The sequence below is a fragment of the Tetranychus urticae genome, chromosome 1, assembly GCF_039701765.1.
Source record: "Tetranychus urticae isolate SD_2017Ah chromosome 1, NJAU_TeUrti_SD_1.0, whole genome shotgun sequence".
NCBI classification, from domain to species: Eukaryota; Metazoa; Arthropoda; class Arachnida; order Trombidiformes; family Tetranychidae; genus Tetranychus; species Tetranychus urticae.
In genome coordinates, this window is record NC_142958.1 from 29125131 (window position 1) to 29141629 (window position 16499).

At 34.9% G+C, this 16499-nt stretch overlaps 1 protein-coding gene across 2 annotated transcripts; it reads left to right on the forward strand.

Annotated features, from left to right (window-relative positions):
- Positions 1–929: 929 nt before the first annotated feature.
- LOC107369741 (transmembrane protein 130-like) lies at positions 930–4012 on the forward strand. Of its 2 annotated transcripts, none has more exons than XM_025162383.2 (6): positions 930–1246; positions 1323–1510; positions 1596–2100; positions 2295–2630; positions 2801–3103; positions 3188–4012. In XM_025162383.2, the coding sequence occupies exons 3-6, from the start codon at positions 1977–1979 to the stop codon at positions 3802–3804; spliced, it is 1380 nt and encodes a 459-aa protein (XP_025018151.1). In that variant the 5' UTR covers positions 930–1246; positions 1323–1510; positions 1596–1976; the 3' UTR covers positions 3805–4012. The 2 variants fall into 2 exon arrangements, with proteins under 2 accessions (XP_025018151.1, XP_025018152.1); XM_025162384.2 differs by having other exon boundaries at positions 1788–2100.
- Positions 4013–16499: the final 12487 nt, after the last annotated feature.

A 16499-nucleotide genomic window follows, 5' to 3' on the forward strand; every position in this document is an offset into this window, starting at 1 on the left:
TCATTTCTTATTAACAATAATAACCAGAACTGTGTAAAGGACTATTTTTCTCGGTGTCCTGTAAGTTCGCCAATTTTAAGCTTTAAAACAAACAAAGAGTCATATCCTTTTACCACTTTAAAGAAACATTTACAATAATTATTTACTGCTTTGGCAAGTAAATTATCAATTTTGATCAAGATATTCGTGTACAGCGATCAAGCTCAAGCTGAATTAATTCAATGTCATCATTTTGGAAGCTTGTTGTAACAGTTTGAAAAGAGATGCAATGTCTAGTGCTTTTATTGGGCAACTAGTCCGAAAGAAATGTCCAACAGGATTCTGTTCTGTTCTCAGTTATGTTTGAAGCTAAAGATAGCCGAAAAATTATTGGACTGATACAACAAGCTTCCAAAATGATGATATTGAATTAATTCAGCTTGAGCTTGATCGCTGTACACGAATATCTTGATCAAAATTGATAATTTACTTGCCAAAGCAGTAAATAATTATTGTAAATGTTTCTTTAAAGTGGTAAAAGGATATGACTCTTTGTTTGTTTTAAAGCTTAAAATTGGCGAACTTACAGGGAACCCCTATTTTACACTTATTCAACCAGATTTTTTAATCAAAATCATTTTTCTGATAAAGATCAGCCATAAAATGAACTTATTTCGCGAAGCCAATTTTCTGTTTTCGTACAACAGATCATTTCTTTTCAGTTTGGTCTGAGTGCTCTTTGTGACCGTAAAAGATACCTGAAATTTTATATTTCACCGATAAAACTCACGAGTATGTAACTCAAAAGATGAAAGTTTTATCGATAGGTCAAATTTTACATTTTGTTTGTGTTTAACACATCATCATCAACAAAATAAACAACAAAGTCACAAAAAACGCAACTATACTAATCGTAACTATGGTATTGATAAGAACGGAAGAAAGTATCCCCGCTGTCCGGTCGCTGGTTGTCCAAAGGCTTTTGAGGCCCCTTTCTTTCGTCCTTTTTGTGAGATAGAAGAGGTCCATTATACCAGAAGAATTATTGAGTGTAGGGGATGTCATCTCGATTTTGAACCTTATGGATATGCTAAACATGTCTTGACTTGTGTTCCCTTTCGTCGTACATCCAGTTGGACCCCGAATATTGAAATAATTGTTCCTCCACCAAGAGTTGAAGATTTACTTATGAGGCAACAATTGATTATGGCCAAACATCAATCAAAATACCGGGTTTTATCCAAGAGGAGTCATCCTGGTAATATTGGTATGTGTTTTGTTTGATTTATTTTTCTATCTATTTTTTGTATTTCTTAAAATAATTATTTTTGTTTTTGTTATAGATCTTCCTATGAGTGGTACTGAATCTTTTATTAAGGTTTTTTTGGCTTCTGGTAATAATTGGACTTTTAAGTATGTTCCTATTGTGGCCGATAAAAATGCGTTCTTATCAAAAGTGAAAGAAGCTTTCGGAGTAACCAGCAATGACGCCGATCTACTGGTTTTGTCTCATAGGACCCACTCAAAAATTGTAAGTTGAAACATTTTACATTCATATTAGGCTTTAGGATTGAGTTTTTATATTTTTATATATTCATTGAAACATCATTGTCAAGAACTGAACTTCAACTGCAAAGGTTATCAGTTAGATGTCACTTCGCTGTCGCTAGATCAGGATACAATGGACAGACCGTTGGCTCAAACTTTAACCTAATAGCACGAAAACTAAAAGCCAGTTCGAGTTCTTATAACCTCACTCGCTATTGTCGATTGAATAGTTTAATGATTAAGTCCAATGGTTAATCTAGATCACGACGAAACTAGTGGCCACAAATTTGATAGAAAGAACAAATCAGTCAACAAAATACATTACAAGGCTCTGTTGAAGCAACTTTATCTCCATCGCCATCTAGCGCGGGTAACCTTTACAACTAGCCCAGGTCATCGCCCCTTGTAAACCATAATATGAAGCTGCCATCGGAGTTTAGTTGTGATAAATGTTTGAAAACAGTTTCCATCCAAACATTGTTCAAGTGCAAATCATCTGTAATTTCAGACCAACCATGAGAAGTTTATCATCATTCATTATTTTGTGTTTCGTCTCAACTATCAATGGAAATCGTAGGTTCAATATTAATTTTATATAATTATTTAATGATCTTCTAAGCTAAAATAAAAGATCTTTTTACATTAATTATTGTCATGGTTTAAATTTTATTCAATTTCAATGAGATGCTGTGTTTGATGTACAAGCACTCAGTCATCTTGAAAATCCTACTGACTCACGTTTTATTGTCTATTTCGTTTACTTTCAGCTTATGGTGAGAAAGTTTGGTCCCAAAACCAAACTTTTAGTGTTTTTATCATGAGACCTTTTGTAGTTAATGCTGAAATTAGATTTATGGTTGAAGTTGCAGAGTCCTATAGATCAAGAGCTACATCATATGAATATCGGTTCAAATTTGACCAATTTCCACAGCTTGATAAAACCATCGTATCACATGAGTCAATGACAACATACGCAGTAAAATTTGCATCAACCTGTGAATCGAAAGGTGGCAACTATACAGTACAAGTTGACGTATGGAAATTACAACTCGGGGTCCAAACTCATTCGATAGGAACTATTCTTTATACCATGGAGGTTACAGGTAAGATTAGCAAACTATTAAGATTAGAAAAGCAAGATTATAAAACAGTCAAAAATCTTTTTACATCAACTTATGTTATGGTGTTAATTTTATGCAATTTAAATATTGCTATGTACCTTTGAGAGTCCTTTTGATTCACTTTTTTCTCATTCAATCATTTTTTACTTTAGCCTGTGACTGGATTTATATTGAACACGATGGGCCTGTTACACTTGACTTACCAATCACTTTCACAGTTAATAATCGATATACAACAGATGATCCATCATATGAATATCGGTTTAAATTTGACCAATTTCCTCAACATGATAAAACCATTGTTTCAACTTCACAAGCTGTATACTCAGTGACATTTGATTCGTCTTCAACACCGAAAGCTGGTACCTACACAGTAAAGGTTGATGTATGGCATTGTCGTCACGATGTCCCTTCGTATTTGTTAGGAACTGTTCATCGTACTTTCGAGCTTTCAGGTAAAGTTATTGAGACGCCAATCTGATAATATCAGTGCTTGTCAATTCTGTATCTAATATTATAATGTTATTAATATTTTCTAGATTCACTCATTGGAATCATAGATAAAAACCAATCAGTTAACTCTGATAGTTTGAGAAAAAATATTGTGACCACTGCAAGGCCGGTTGTGCTGACTGCCTATATTTTTGATTCTACTGAGTATTTTACCGGACGATATGTTGTCCCACCAGCCAATATAACATACAAATGGATTATCAATGATGAACAACAAGAAGAAAGCGATAGTGTTATTGAACATACTTTTTCCCAGCCTCAACTGAACAACATTTCAGTGATTGTCACAGCAACTAAAACCAATGGAAGTCGTCTTATACAAAAATCTGGTACATTCAACCTTACATTGGAAAGCAAAGATCCAATTACTGATTTGACTGTTGATGGTCCCACCGAGGTTAAAGTGTTTGAAAAACTTCAACTAGACTTCAAAATTCATGGAGGAACGCCTCCATTTCATTATCGTTATCGTTTGTCGATGGAAGAACCTTATATCGAAAATGAAAGTGTTGAAAAAGACACAAATGATAGCTTCTTCTCAATATCTAATTATTTCAGCGAAAAAGGAACAAGAAGTTTATATCTTTTTCTTGAAAATGATGTATCGATAATTCGTCAAATATTCAACATTTCAGTGTATTAAAGTAATTTCTCGCCAATTCTATTATGTTATCTAAACTGTATTTGGTTGAAAAACTTGACAATTGATTAATTGGTAATATCAGAGCGTATTAATTGGGTCAGTTTAAAATAGTGAATTTGAAAAAATTGTCGATATCTATCGCAAATTTTGAAAACAGGGTCAGAGGGCACGACTTCCCGGATGACCTAATATGAAATCCTAAGTACATAACGGCAACTCTTTGCTCTGCATCCTATTGAATAAATACAATTGATAGTTTCACTAAAATAAAATTGTTTGGAGCTTGAATAATACCGAAATATCGAAACATTTTTCTGTTGCAAATTTTGAAGATCAGCCAGAAAATGCACTTACGAGGAAAGTACCCGAGGTCATCCGAATAAAAGTTAATATTTTTATCATAAACTAATTAGGTTTTATGTGTGTTTAATTGTTTCGAAATCTCCCGAGTAGCAAATTAAAGATTAACGAGAAAAACGGAATTAAAATTCAATTTTTTACATGTAAAGTATGGTAAAGAGCATACAAAACAAAATGAGTGAAACAAAAAGGCTCATCGCAATGGGTTCATATTATTGCTTTCCCATTGATCTATGCATAGCGATAGACAATAAATGGCGATTTTTGACCCTTCTGTCCATTTGCTACTCAAAAGAAGACGAACTATAATGTTTTTTAATAAGACGAATTCAATGACACACTAATCATTGAAATCGGTTCGGATGACCTCGGGTATCCCCCTTGTTAGATCTAATTGCATCACATATCACCTCTAAATTCCCATTCTATCTGGTTTGTATTCATAAGTAAAAAATGCCTTCTTATGATGCATTTTAAGAATTTACTAAACACTCAAATTAAATTTCACCAATAATGATTATCAATTAGATGCTAATCGCAATATTAAAAAAGTGACATTATTGAGTTGGTTATTGAAATTCACATTTATTAAATTGAGTTATGATCAATTTAAAATCAGTTTTTTCAAACTCGTATGTAATTTCGTTAATTGTATATTTATTTTTTATTCTGATGCATAGAAAAATATATAGCTCTACTAAATGATGATTGACTATGTTTTAAGCACAATCCGATCTTGGCGAGCGATCGTTTGACCTAGTATCAAAGAGATTCATCTTTTGTGAAGAGTAACATCAAAAACATGTTAATTCTTATCAAGATTTCTCCAGTGGTAACAATTGCGTTCTATAGACTAATAGACTGAAATCTCCATCCATTTTGTAATTGAAGATACATCATTTTTAGCAACAATTTTTAGCTTTCTTGTTCCTTTTTCACTGAAATATCTGATTAATGAGAAAAGGCTTTCATTCAAAGGTTTAGTAACATCAATATGTTCGCTGTAAGGTCCTCCTGAAAGGTTTGTTACGGAAGTAATCTGATGAGAAGACTGCGAACTTGCTTTCACTTCAAGTTTTGAGTTCGAATCTTGGATCACTAGAGATCTACACCTTAAACTTATCTGTGTTTCAGGATATCTCATAAGAGATGAAAAGCACAATTCATAAGTTAGGAATACTTAGAGTTAACTTGAAATCTTTTATTAAAACAAGATAACTGAATGGAAATTAGTTGAATAAGTTGAATATTTCTTAAGAAATTTAATGTTGAACAAAAATGAATGAGGATATTACAAGAGTAATGAATGACTTAAGGAGAGTAACCAATAAGTAAAGTAAAAAATGAAATTTTAGGTTTTTATAACCTTCTTGAAACAAAGAATAGAAATTGGAGGGAATTGAGAAAGTAAAGCTTTTTTCTCTGTCTAATTGTGTCTGGTTTTGGTTGATTTTAACCAGTGACCAAATTGAGTCTTATCAGTAATTAATACTGGTAAAGCTACAAGCTTTTTACCTCTTACCATTATGTCTTGAGACATATATCTCCTAAGAGATTGTACCTTTGACAATGCAAGGGGATTAAAGAAGGTGAAAAACAGTTGAAAATGAAGATAAAAAAGAAAGTGATTTTTACATCTCTTACTTTTGTGCACTTAATTTTCAATCTTAATTTTGGTCAATTCTTTAACCAGAATTGTGGTTAGATTTACATTCATTTAGACATGAGATTTAGAGGATTTTGACGGATTACAATTAAGATTAGCACTTAGGCTTTTTGAACATAGTTAAGAAAACTGAATTATGATATTGCTTTAGCAATTATAATTTGTGAAATGAAACAATTGAATTTAAACTGAATTGAATTAAATTTAAAAGAGGGATGATTCAAGAGATTGAATGAATAAATGAAATTGAATTGAATAAATTAACTAAGTCAGAAATCTACCCTTCACTTCTCTGAATTTGAGACCTTGAACCCTTAGTTAGTTTAGATTGATTCAGTTTCGGTTTGATGAATTAGAATCTCTTGAAGAGGACCTTTGTCGAGTGGGGTAAAAGATATGAGAGCGGACTTGAGAGGGATTATTCGGGTTGTAAACGACAGTCCTGGTTGATGATCCTGAAGAGGCAGTCGAGGTGGAAGAATATCTTGAATCTTCCGACATTTGTGAAGTGTTGGATTCCGGGTTATCCTTTGATCTCAAATGTCTCCATGGACTTGGTGGAATTGGGTACGGGATGACTTTTCCTTGTGCGTAGTTTCTTGTAATTATATCGGAGGAAGATGTGAGGTCAGTAGTGGAGGATGACGTTGAAGATGAGCCGGAACCTGAAGTTGTTGAAGTTGAAGTTGTTGAAGTTGAGGAATGAGAAACTGGAGATGAGCGAGGAAGGGATGGAGAACTTCGAGGCGAAGGTGAACCAAGTAAATCAGCGATTGCTGAATAGAGTGAGGAAGGAGTTGATGCTCGATCGAACTCAATTCTTGGTGGAGGGAAATCGGGTGAAGCTTCTGCTGAGTTGTGTCTTCTTTTCATTGAAGATGAAGAAGATGAAATTGTGGATATAGCTTGAGCTATTGATTGAGAGGATGCTGGAAGAGTTGATTGTTGAGAGAGTTGAGGTGAATTCGGAGGAGTATTGGTAGGTGTATGAGGTGACAGTAGTCGTACGGATTCATCATCATCAGATAGATCGATGAGGGGAAAGTCTCTTTCAGGCTGAGGTCTAGGAGGTGATGGTGCAGGAGCTCGATATTCATAGGTAATTGAATCGATGGATGAAGTTGAACTAGCAGATGAATCAACTGAATGGATTGAATAATTGCTATCACTACCATAATTTGAGTATTGTGAAGGAGTTGGAGATGATGCGGGAGAAACGCAAGGAGCTTTAAAGTTCAGATCGCTGTTGCGATTTACATAGGCCCAGTTTGATGGCCATCTTGCTTGATTGTTTCTAACTCGTTCTTGGTAGATTTGCAAAAGTTTTGAAACTTTTCTATTACCACAGGTCCTAACCATATTTTCATGATTGATTCCTCCCCATTTGCGTGAAGATTCCTCAATTTCCTGCCAGTGAGCCATATAAAGGTTCATTGAAGTAATTGCTTCAATTGCAGGTGAATGTGGTTCAGCGCGAAGAGTGAATCCAGGTAAAAGAAGGAATGAGATGAGGGAAAGTGATGAGTTCTTATAACCATCTACAATTACTACCCATATTGGTCTTGGGCGTAAAGCTGGATTTCTTTCATCTGCAGTCCATCCTTGAACTCGGCAATAAGCCATGTGAATGGAGAATGTAGTTTCAGGACTTGGATGGATTTCAATTTGCTTTTGAATTAACTTTTCAGTATTAGCTCGAAGTGGAGGCATTTTGATTGTTGTTAATCCATGAAACTCTCTTGTGGCTAAATCGACCTTATTCTTTCGATTAACTAAGGCTTTGACATTCGAAGTGCTAGGGAAAATATGTTCCATACGGAATCCTCTGAAGGTAGGAAAATTATGTTTGGCATATTCGAATAGTTGTTTTTGTAATTCAGGAGATAATCGAAGGATAGGATTAATTTTGATAAAGGGAGTGAGACGATCTTCAGTCTCGGGTGCAACATTTTTCATAAATGGAGGATTAGATCTCGGAATTCCACCTCTTGCAACCTTGACCCATTCTTCCGAATCAGTTAATAAATAGAAGGGGACTCTTGACCAAGTAATAGTGTGAGGGCGAGGTTTGATTACATTGGGATCAATTTTCTTTCCCATGATTGGTTCAAAACCAACAATATGTTGAACAAAACTTTCTTGTTCAGATAAGGGATGAGTGGGATCATGGAGCTGCTTTTTAGCATCCCAGAAACCGAGGGAAAAATGAGCGAGGGATCTTATGGCTGCGGGACTTAATAAGGGATCATTTGGGTTTTCATCTTTAAGATGAGAGAGGCAAGCCCAAAGGCCCATCTTCTCATACCATTGATTTGCATGAGCTCGATGATTTTCTGGTAAATCAAAGTTACCCTGCTGTAGGTGATCAGGAAGAAAAGTTGTTAAACTTTTCGGAACTTTCTTTACTTCTTCCCTAACTTCTGGTGAAATTTTCATTTCTTCAAATGTATAATTAAAGTAAAGTTTAGCAGCAAAAATTCCTAGTCTGCACTTCTTTTCATGGCTCATGAATTCATCTAAAGTAAGATTAGCAGTACAATGTGTACGCCTGCATTTGAAAAGAGTTTTCATGTAAATCTCAATGGTTTTGGAGTTTGATAAAGGTTGATAAAAAGGATAATCATCCTTTTGAGTGTGATATTTAATACATTTAGGAAGGATACAAAGGAATTGATTAGGATGAGTGAGAGGAAAAAGTTCAAGAATCTCGACGAGATTTCTTAACCATTGTATGCAAGCTAAACAATAACATTTTCGGCAGCTTCGACATTCTCTGGGTTCAAGAGCATATTGTGCACAAAAAGCACATTGAACTAACTTTTTAATTGAATCAAATTCAGGATTGGTGATGTTATCGATAACTATTCCATGAGGGATCAATGGAAGATCCATTGTCTTGATTCTTTCATCATGATAAACATTATCATAAAGTTTAAGTCTCATAATTTTATTAAATTCATGTCGAAGAATTGAAAAAGTTTGCGCTTTAGCTTTAACCATTTCTTTTATTTCAAGAAAGGTTTCATCTGTTAGATAATCAGGAAGGGGTGCAGTTGGAAGTGGAGCTGGATATTGATTTGGTGCAAAAGGATAATCAGAAGGTTTTAAATATCTGTTAGGCCAAACTTTTCTAGTTAAATTTATTTTAGGAGGGACAATTGTAGGTCTGAAAGGAGTTTTTGAATGAAGATTCGGAAGATGATTAGAGTCAAAGTGAGGGGAATTACTTATCTGTACAAGTTGTTGAGAATTATTTGAATTGGATTGATTTGGATTGTTGGACTTGGAAGTTCCCATCAGTGAATCGTGGATAGATTTTCGGACTTCCAAACTTGAAGTTCCAGGAGCAATTCGTTGAACAACAGCGTCCTTATCTTCTTTATGTACCAAATGAATTGGATTCCAACTGAGCTGTTCTTCACGAACATTATCTGGATTGGGTCCTCGTTTTAATTCTTGCAATTTCTTTTGTTGCATTTGTTGAGCTATTTGAATAGCATTAGGATCATTCACCAACTTTTTCATAGGAATTTTTCCCTTGGAGGAAACAGAAGCAAAGTTTTCGGGATTCCAATTAAATGGAGGTTTCTTGTAAGTCTGGTGAGACAAAGTTTCAGGGAAAACAGTTGAAGGTGATCGAGGCTTTCGATTCAGACGAACAGCATTAGTTTCATCATCCGTTGAATCTTCACTTAAAACATTAGCAGCAAAGTCATAATTGTCTTTGGTGTATCTTCGATTCGGTGGAGGTGGAGGTGGAAGCATTGGATCATTTGATGATAATGCTGGTAAAGATGACGAACCTTGAATCACAATTGAGCGATGAACTCGCTGATGAATGTCCATCGAAGGTTCACTTTCAGTGACTGATGACGGAGGTTTGGGCACAAAAATTCGTACAGTTGGATCATCACTGTAACGAGCAGGAATCAGATCTTCATCTGGAAATTTGTTCAGCGGTACATGAGAAGGGGAAGGAGATCGAATGCGATCAACACGAATGTGTGGAGTTGGAACTCTCACAACTTCTCCAGAAGGAAGAACACGTTCAATAATTGTTTTCTTGGCGGGTTGCATGATGATCGAAGATATTGCTTGAGCAATGGGAATGAATTGAAATGAACTGAAGGGGTTTGATTTAAAATTGAGGGAAAGTTTGAATTGAGTTTGAAGGAACTGATGAAAATAAGAACAAGTGAAAGGTTTGCAGAAGTGAACAATTGGATAATTTGTTGAATAAAGTTGAAACTTTGAAATAACTGAAGAAGATTGAATTGGAAGAGATCCTTTAAGGGATAAAACTGTTGAATATTCAAATGTAGAGTTTTGACGAACTTTTACAAGTGAAAAGAATTCACAGAATTTTGAGAGAAACTGGTTTGACTTGAACAGGTGAAAGTGCAATAATGTTTGCAAAAACAAGGTAATTTTGATGGTCAAGAAAAGTAAAGGATTAAGACAGTTAAGTTGTAAAGTGAAACTTAGAAGGAGTAATGTGGTCAGAAAAGAGAATTTTGAAAATTGTTCAAATGTAAAGCTTAAGCTTTGATGATGTCTTTTAAGAGACGAGAACAAAAGTGAGGAGACAAAAATTTCTTTTGTCTTAACTGGTGTTACATTGGTACCAAGGGGGAAAAATTTTGCTCTCCCTTGATTTTGAGATGCAACGCCATTGGTTAATAACTCGGTTGAGTTAAAGTTTATTGTTGGTAAGAGTTTGATTTCTTTCCCAGGCTTTGATTTTGCCGGTGACTTATCTTCATAACAAAGATATAACACATAAGTGTTGGCGCCTAATTTTTGTTTCTTTGTCTGTGATCTGGTTTGCCTTTTGCTCATATCATTTGAATGATTAACCAATTTTTTAGATTGTCTTAAAATTTCTCGATCTGCACTTAAATATTTTCTTTTAGATTTGGGCTTTTTAGCTGTAATTGGAAATTGTTTTTCGATATAATTTGAATTATCTGAATTAAGATTTTGAGAAGAATCTGAATTTGAAGGATTTTGATCAATATTTGAATTTAAAGAACTATCATTTGCACTATTTAACTCTAATATCTCTTGAGAGATTGAATCTGAAAGATTGTTTGAATTAACTGTTTTAGTTGATTTAGCTTTTGAAGATAAATTTGGTTTACTTTTAACTGATTTAGATATCTCTTTAGAGATTGAATTACTATCTGAATTTGTTTCTAAATTTGAAGTTGTTTGGCTAAAAGAATCAAATGGAAGGTTTAAAAATTTGTTTAAATCATAATCATTTTTAGAAATGATTAAAGGAGAATCTGAATTTTCTGAATTTGTTGATGATTCTTGCGAATCAATTGGAATTGAATTAACATCTGAATTTAAATCTAAGTTTTCTGAATCAATATCACTAAAGTGATCAGGGATATCATTAGAATGATAGGTTAAATTTGAATCTGAGTTCGGTGGATTAATATCATTTGAATGATTAGTTAAATCTGAATTAATTGTATCTGAATCTAAGTCTGGTAAATTGAAATTTTCTGGCTCTAAATAAGTTTCAGGGTTGAAGAATTGATCTTTAAGCTTTTTCATTCTTTCGTCTAACTCTCCTCTGTAAAGTTTTGTGTTTGAAACATTGGTGCTGAATAATCCTAAATCTGTAGTTTCAAGTAAAAGAACAGAACCTTTTTGAACTCCACAAACTAAATAAGGACCATGATATTTTTCTCTTAATTTCTTTGCTACTTTCGGGTCAATAGACTCATTTTTAACAAAGACAAAATCGCCTAAGCGATATGGTGAAGATTTATGAAGAGACTTGGTTCTATTAATTTGATAGAGTTGTTGGGAATGTAGTCTAGCGTAAGCTAACTTTCTTGCTTGAGCAACATTAAAATAATTATCATCAGGGAAATCTAAAAGATTATCTAAAGGCTTTCTAGGGTGTCGTCCAAATACGAGGAAATAAGGGGAAAATCTAGTTATTTTATGGACAGAAGTGTTTATCGCAAAGACTGAGGCTTCGAGGGTATTTTTCAGGTTTTTAGTTGAATTTGCAATCACATATGATCTTAGTCTTTCGGCAATTGTCCGATTACATCGTTCAACGATACCTTGAGACTGTGGATGATAGGGATTCGATTTTTCATGTTTTACTCCATGTTCCTTAAGGAACTCATGAACTGCTTCACTTGTGAAGTTAGTTCCTTGATCAGTTTGGATTACCTTTGGAAATCCGTAAGTCTGAAAGAGTGAGTTTAACAATGATATAACTGTAGATGCAGTTTGATTGTTAGTCAATTTTGCAAAAACATATCTCGAAAGAATGTCTACTAACACAATTATATACTTTTTAACCTGATTTACTACGATAGGACCTTGAACATCTAATTCAAATCTTTCAAAGATCTCTTTAGGAATTGGTTTGGTTGAGGGGTCTACGTAGATGATGTTAGTGGGTTTTGCGATTTGGCAAACTATGCAATTGTCACAAAGTTGTTTCACTTGATCTTGTAAATATTGACACCAGAATCTTCTTGAGATTTGCAAATAAGTCTTTTCCGGGCCAAAATGTCCACCTAAGGGGCTCTCATGCTCATAGGCAAAGATATCTTTAAGGAGTTGAGAGTCGATAACTAGTCTGGAACCAAAAGGTGTGTTGATGTCTTTCCTGTAAAGCAAGCCATCTCGAATCATATAGCGTTTAAGCGCTACTGTATCGTTTGAGCGATAAAGTTCAATAACTTTTTGGATATCAGGATTGTTGGCTTGAGTAGTTCGGACTTTTTCTTTCCATTTAGAGATTTCAGATGAAGTTGGATTATCAGTAGGTTTGATGTGAGAGGTTTCAGATGAGATTGAATAAGCAATAGCAGGAATACCATTTAAATCATTGAGATGAGGAAGTTGATCAGAGCATAATTCATTTAAACCAATATCGTATAAACGATTTTCAAAAGGATCAGCAATATAATCAATCAAATAGATTCTGTCGAGGAATTCTTCCTCGGGATCAATAGTCTTTCGATGTGACCATGAATTTTGATAGCGGGAAAAGCAATCAGGAGGATGAGTTGAACCTTTTCGGTAGACAACTTTGAAATTGAATGTAGATAGCATAATAGACCAACGCTGGAGTCTTGAATTTTTGAAATTAGTTTTGGTTAACTGGCATAAGGCGTGATGGTCGGTTTCAATGAGAAATAGCTCTCCTTCGAGGAAATGGGTAAACTTATTTACGCCAACAAAGATAGCTAGAAGCTCTTTTTCAGAGACAGAGTAATGTTTTTGATATTTTTGAAGTTTTTGTGAATAGAAGGAAAGGGGAAGCCAATCTTTGACTTCTTCAATAGGAGTTTCAGAATCATAAGAGGGAGAATTAGGGTCTTCTTGGAGTAGGATGCCACCAACAGCATGATCAGAGGCATCAGCGGAAAGTTTTCTTCTTAAATTGGGGTCAAAATGAACTAACATAGTTGTAGAAACGAGGGAATCTTTTAAGGTATCAAGGACTTTTTTGTCTTCAGGAAGAATACGGAATCTTTTTTCTTTTGAAATAAGACGATAGAGAGGAGCAGCGAGGGTTGAGAAATTAGGAATATAACGGGAAAAATAATTGTAGCAACCAAGAATACTTTGAAGCTCTCGTACATTACGAGGATAAGGAAGGTTTTTCAAAGCTTCGACTTTCTTAGGGTCAGGTCTTATACCTTGTCCGGAAACAAGATGTCCTAAGAGAAGGATTTCTTCGAAACCAAAGTGGCACTTTTCAAGTTTAACTTTTAAATTGAATTCTTGTAATCGATTGAGAACAAGTTTAGTGTTAGCCATTAAATCAGGAAAATCTTTTCCAACGACAGGGACATCGTCGAAATATCCAACGCATTTTTGATAAATTAGTCCATCCAGAACTTTATTCATCAATCTTTGAAAGATAAAGGGTGCGCTTGCTAAACCCATAGGCATACGTTTGTAATGGTATTTACCATCCGGGGTTACAAATACGGTCTTTTCTCTTTCTCCAGGCGGCAATTCAATTTGGTGATACCCCTGAGCGAGATCGAAAATATTAAAATATTTTCCACCTCTAACGACTTCTAGACAGTCGTCTATCCTAGGCATAGGGTATCGAGGGACTTTAGTGATTCTGTTTAATTTTCTGTAGTCGATAACCATTCGAAAACTTCCGTCAGGTTTAGGGACTAAGAGGGAAGGGGATCCACCAGGAGCAGTGCTATGCTCAATGATGTCATTGGCTAACATTTCGTTAATTATTTTCTTGAATTCGAGTCTTCGATGAAGTGCGCAATTGTAGGGTTTCTGATCAGGAATTTCTTGGGTATCAAGATCAATTTTAACTGGACAAACTGAAGCTGGAACGAGTCCTAAATCATTTTTTGATTTTGAGAAACTCGATTGAAATGAATCAATTAAATCAGTTAATTGCTCTTGCAATGGTTGAGGTAAATCAGGATTGATTCTAGCTGCTATTTTTTCTCTAAAAGGCTGAATTTTGATTTCTTTTAACTCTTCTTGAGTAATGAATTCGCATTTAGCCATTAATGCAGATATATCTTCAATATCGACAGGGACAGGAATGGATTGAGTTGATTTTGGCTTAGTATCGATAATATAATTGTTTTCAGTATTGTTATCAGGAAGGGTTGTAGTATCAAAGATTTGTTTGGTTTCATCAGGGGTACAAAATCGGAAATAGAAGTTAGGATTGAGAGGTTGTGAATTTGGAGATTCATAACAAACAGTATCGTAATATTCGCCATTAGATTTTAAATTGAAATAATACAAATGAATGAAGGCATTTCCAATCAGGCAAACTGGTTCAAAGTCTTGGACAATATGAACTCGAAATACTCTTGACTCTTTCATAGCTGGATGCTTGACAATAGCGTAGGCAAAACCTTTAGAAGGAACGACTTGTTTAGCAGCGATTCCTTTTAATGCTCTAGCATAAGGGATTACATGAGCTCCAAGTTCATCAGCAAGATTAGCGTCAAGAGCGGATAGAGTAGAACCAGTATCAAGCAATACTCGACCTTCTCGGACCAATTCTCGAGTTGGCTTACAAAGCTTGAATATGGCTTGTGGCATGTGACAAAGATCTAATTCGCCTAATTTAGTTATAAGCGGAATAGCAGGGGTTGATGAAAGTGTCCAAAGAAGTCCTGGGTTTCTCAAAGCATCAGCTTGAGGTTCAGGAGGAAGAGTAATGGCTAAATTTGAAGAAGATGGAGTGGTGTTTGCAGGGGAAGTTGCACTTGGGGGTGCAGTAATTGCTCTTACATTGGAATTATTAGGGTTATTTGAATTGTTTGAACGATAATTTGGATTATTTTGGGGTCTGGTTCGACATTGTTGGAGGGTATGACCTGGCTTTTTGCAATAGTTACAGGTAATTGGGTTTGAATTTGAATGAGAGGGTTGATTTGAACGGTAAGGTTGAGTACGATTGGTTTGATTTCGGGTATCAGGTTTTCTTAATAAGTTATTAATAGTGGAAGTTCGAGGAGGTTGAGAGGGATTGGATTTATTTTTATGATAAGTTTTACTTTGTTCTGCCTCGAAATGTTTACGAATGAGTAAATTAGTAATTTTTGGAAGGTCATCATTGATGCCTAAAGTATTGACTTCGGAAAGGATATAATAAGGAAGATGGTTTAGAAGTTCATGTTTGAATACTTCTTCAGTATAAGTTCCTACGGCTTTAGTAAGGGAAGTGCGTAATTTTATCAAAAAAGTATTAGGATGATCAGTTGGGTTATATTTGAGTTGTCTTAATTGAAATTGTGCAGAATATTGCATAGCTGGAGTTTTAACAGCATTTATCAACGCAGTTAAATACTCTTTATAAGTACTGATAGTTGGATCTAAAGTTTTAGACACAGCTAAAAGTTCATGGGCTAAACCCTTTTTAAAACATCTCAAACGTGTGGCATCGTCAACGTTCTCTTGAGCGAGTCGTTGTTCTGTGTTTGTGATAAAATCAATGGCATCTTCACCTTTTTTAAATTCAGTAACATGAGGATCTGGTTTCAGATTTGAAAGAGCATTCAGAAGGAATTGAGGATTTACTTGGGGTTCACTAGCGGTAGAGGAAGGTGAAGGATGAAATAATGGAGGAGGTTGATTGTTTTGGGCTATGGGATTGATATGAGCACCTAAAGTATTCAATATCTCTAAGAGTTTTCTCTGAGATTCAAGAGGGATAGGGATTGAACAAATATCAGCATAAGATATGCGTAACATAGCCTCACGATCTCGACCTAATGATCTTATTATGGTCTTTATTTCCTCTTCTGTGAGTCCATTATGTCTACACTGAGTCATCCAATCTGGAACGGCAAATTGAGTAACGGTAGTAGTAGGAAGACATTCGATGTCATCATCAGTTAATTGTTCACCAACAGATAACAAATGAGTTTTTATGCACTCGAAGAATCTTCGTTTTGCAAGACATGGAATCGGGACGAGAACACTCCAACCTTGTAAAGTTTGAGTCATGGTTTCAAGATTCATTTCATAGACGATTGGTTCATCGGCTGCAACATTGAATCTTCTTCTTCTCTGAACTGCCATGATGGTTAAGTTGAATAGTGAATGATACAAGAAAAGTAAATCGGAATATCACTTAAGTGATGGTAAGGATGAATGCGTTATTGAAAGTTGAATTGTTCAGTTG

Excerpts from the sequence above, each read along its gene's own strand:
- LOC107369741 (XM_025162383.2), top strand. The coding sequence starts at position 1,977 with ATGTTTGAAAACAGTTTCCATCCAAACATTGTTCAAGTGCAAATCATC. Across the intron at positions 2,101-2,294 it reads CTCAACTATCAATGGAAATC|CTTATGGTGAGAAAGTTTGG; the intron begins GTAGGTTCAATA and ends GTTTACTTTCAG. Across the intron at positions 3,104-3,187 it reads TCGTACTTTCGAGCTTTCAG|ATTCACTCATTGGAATCATA; the intron begins GTAAAGTTATTG and ends AATATTTTCTAG.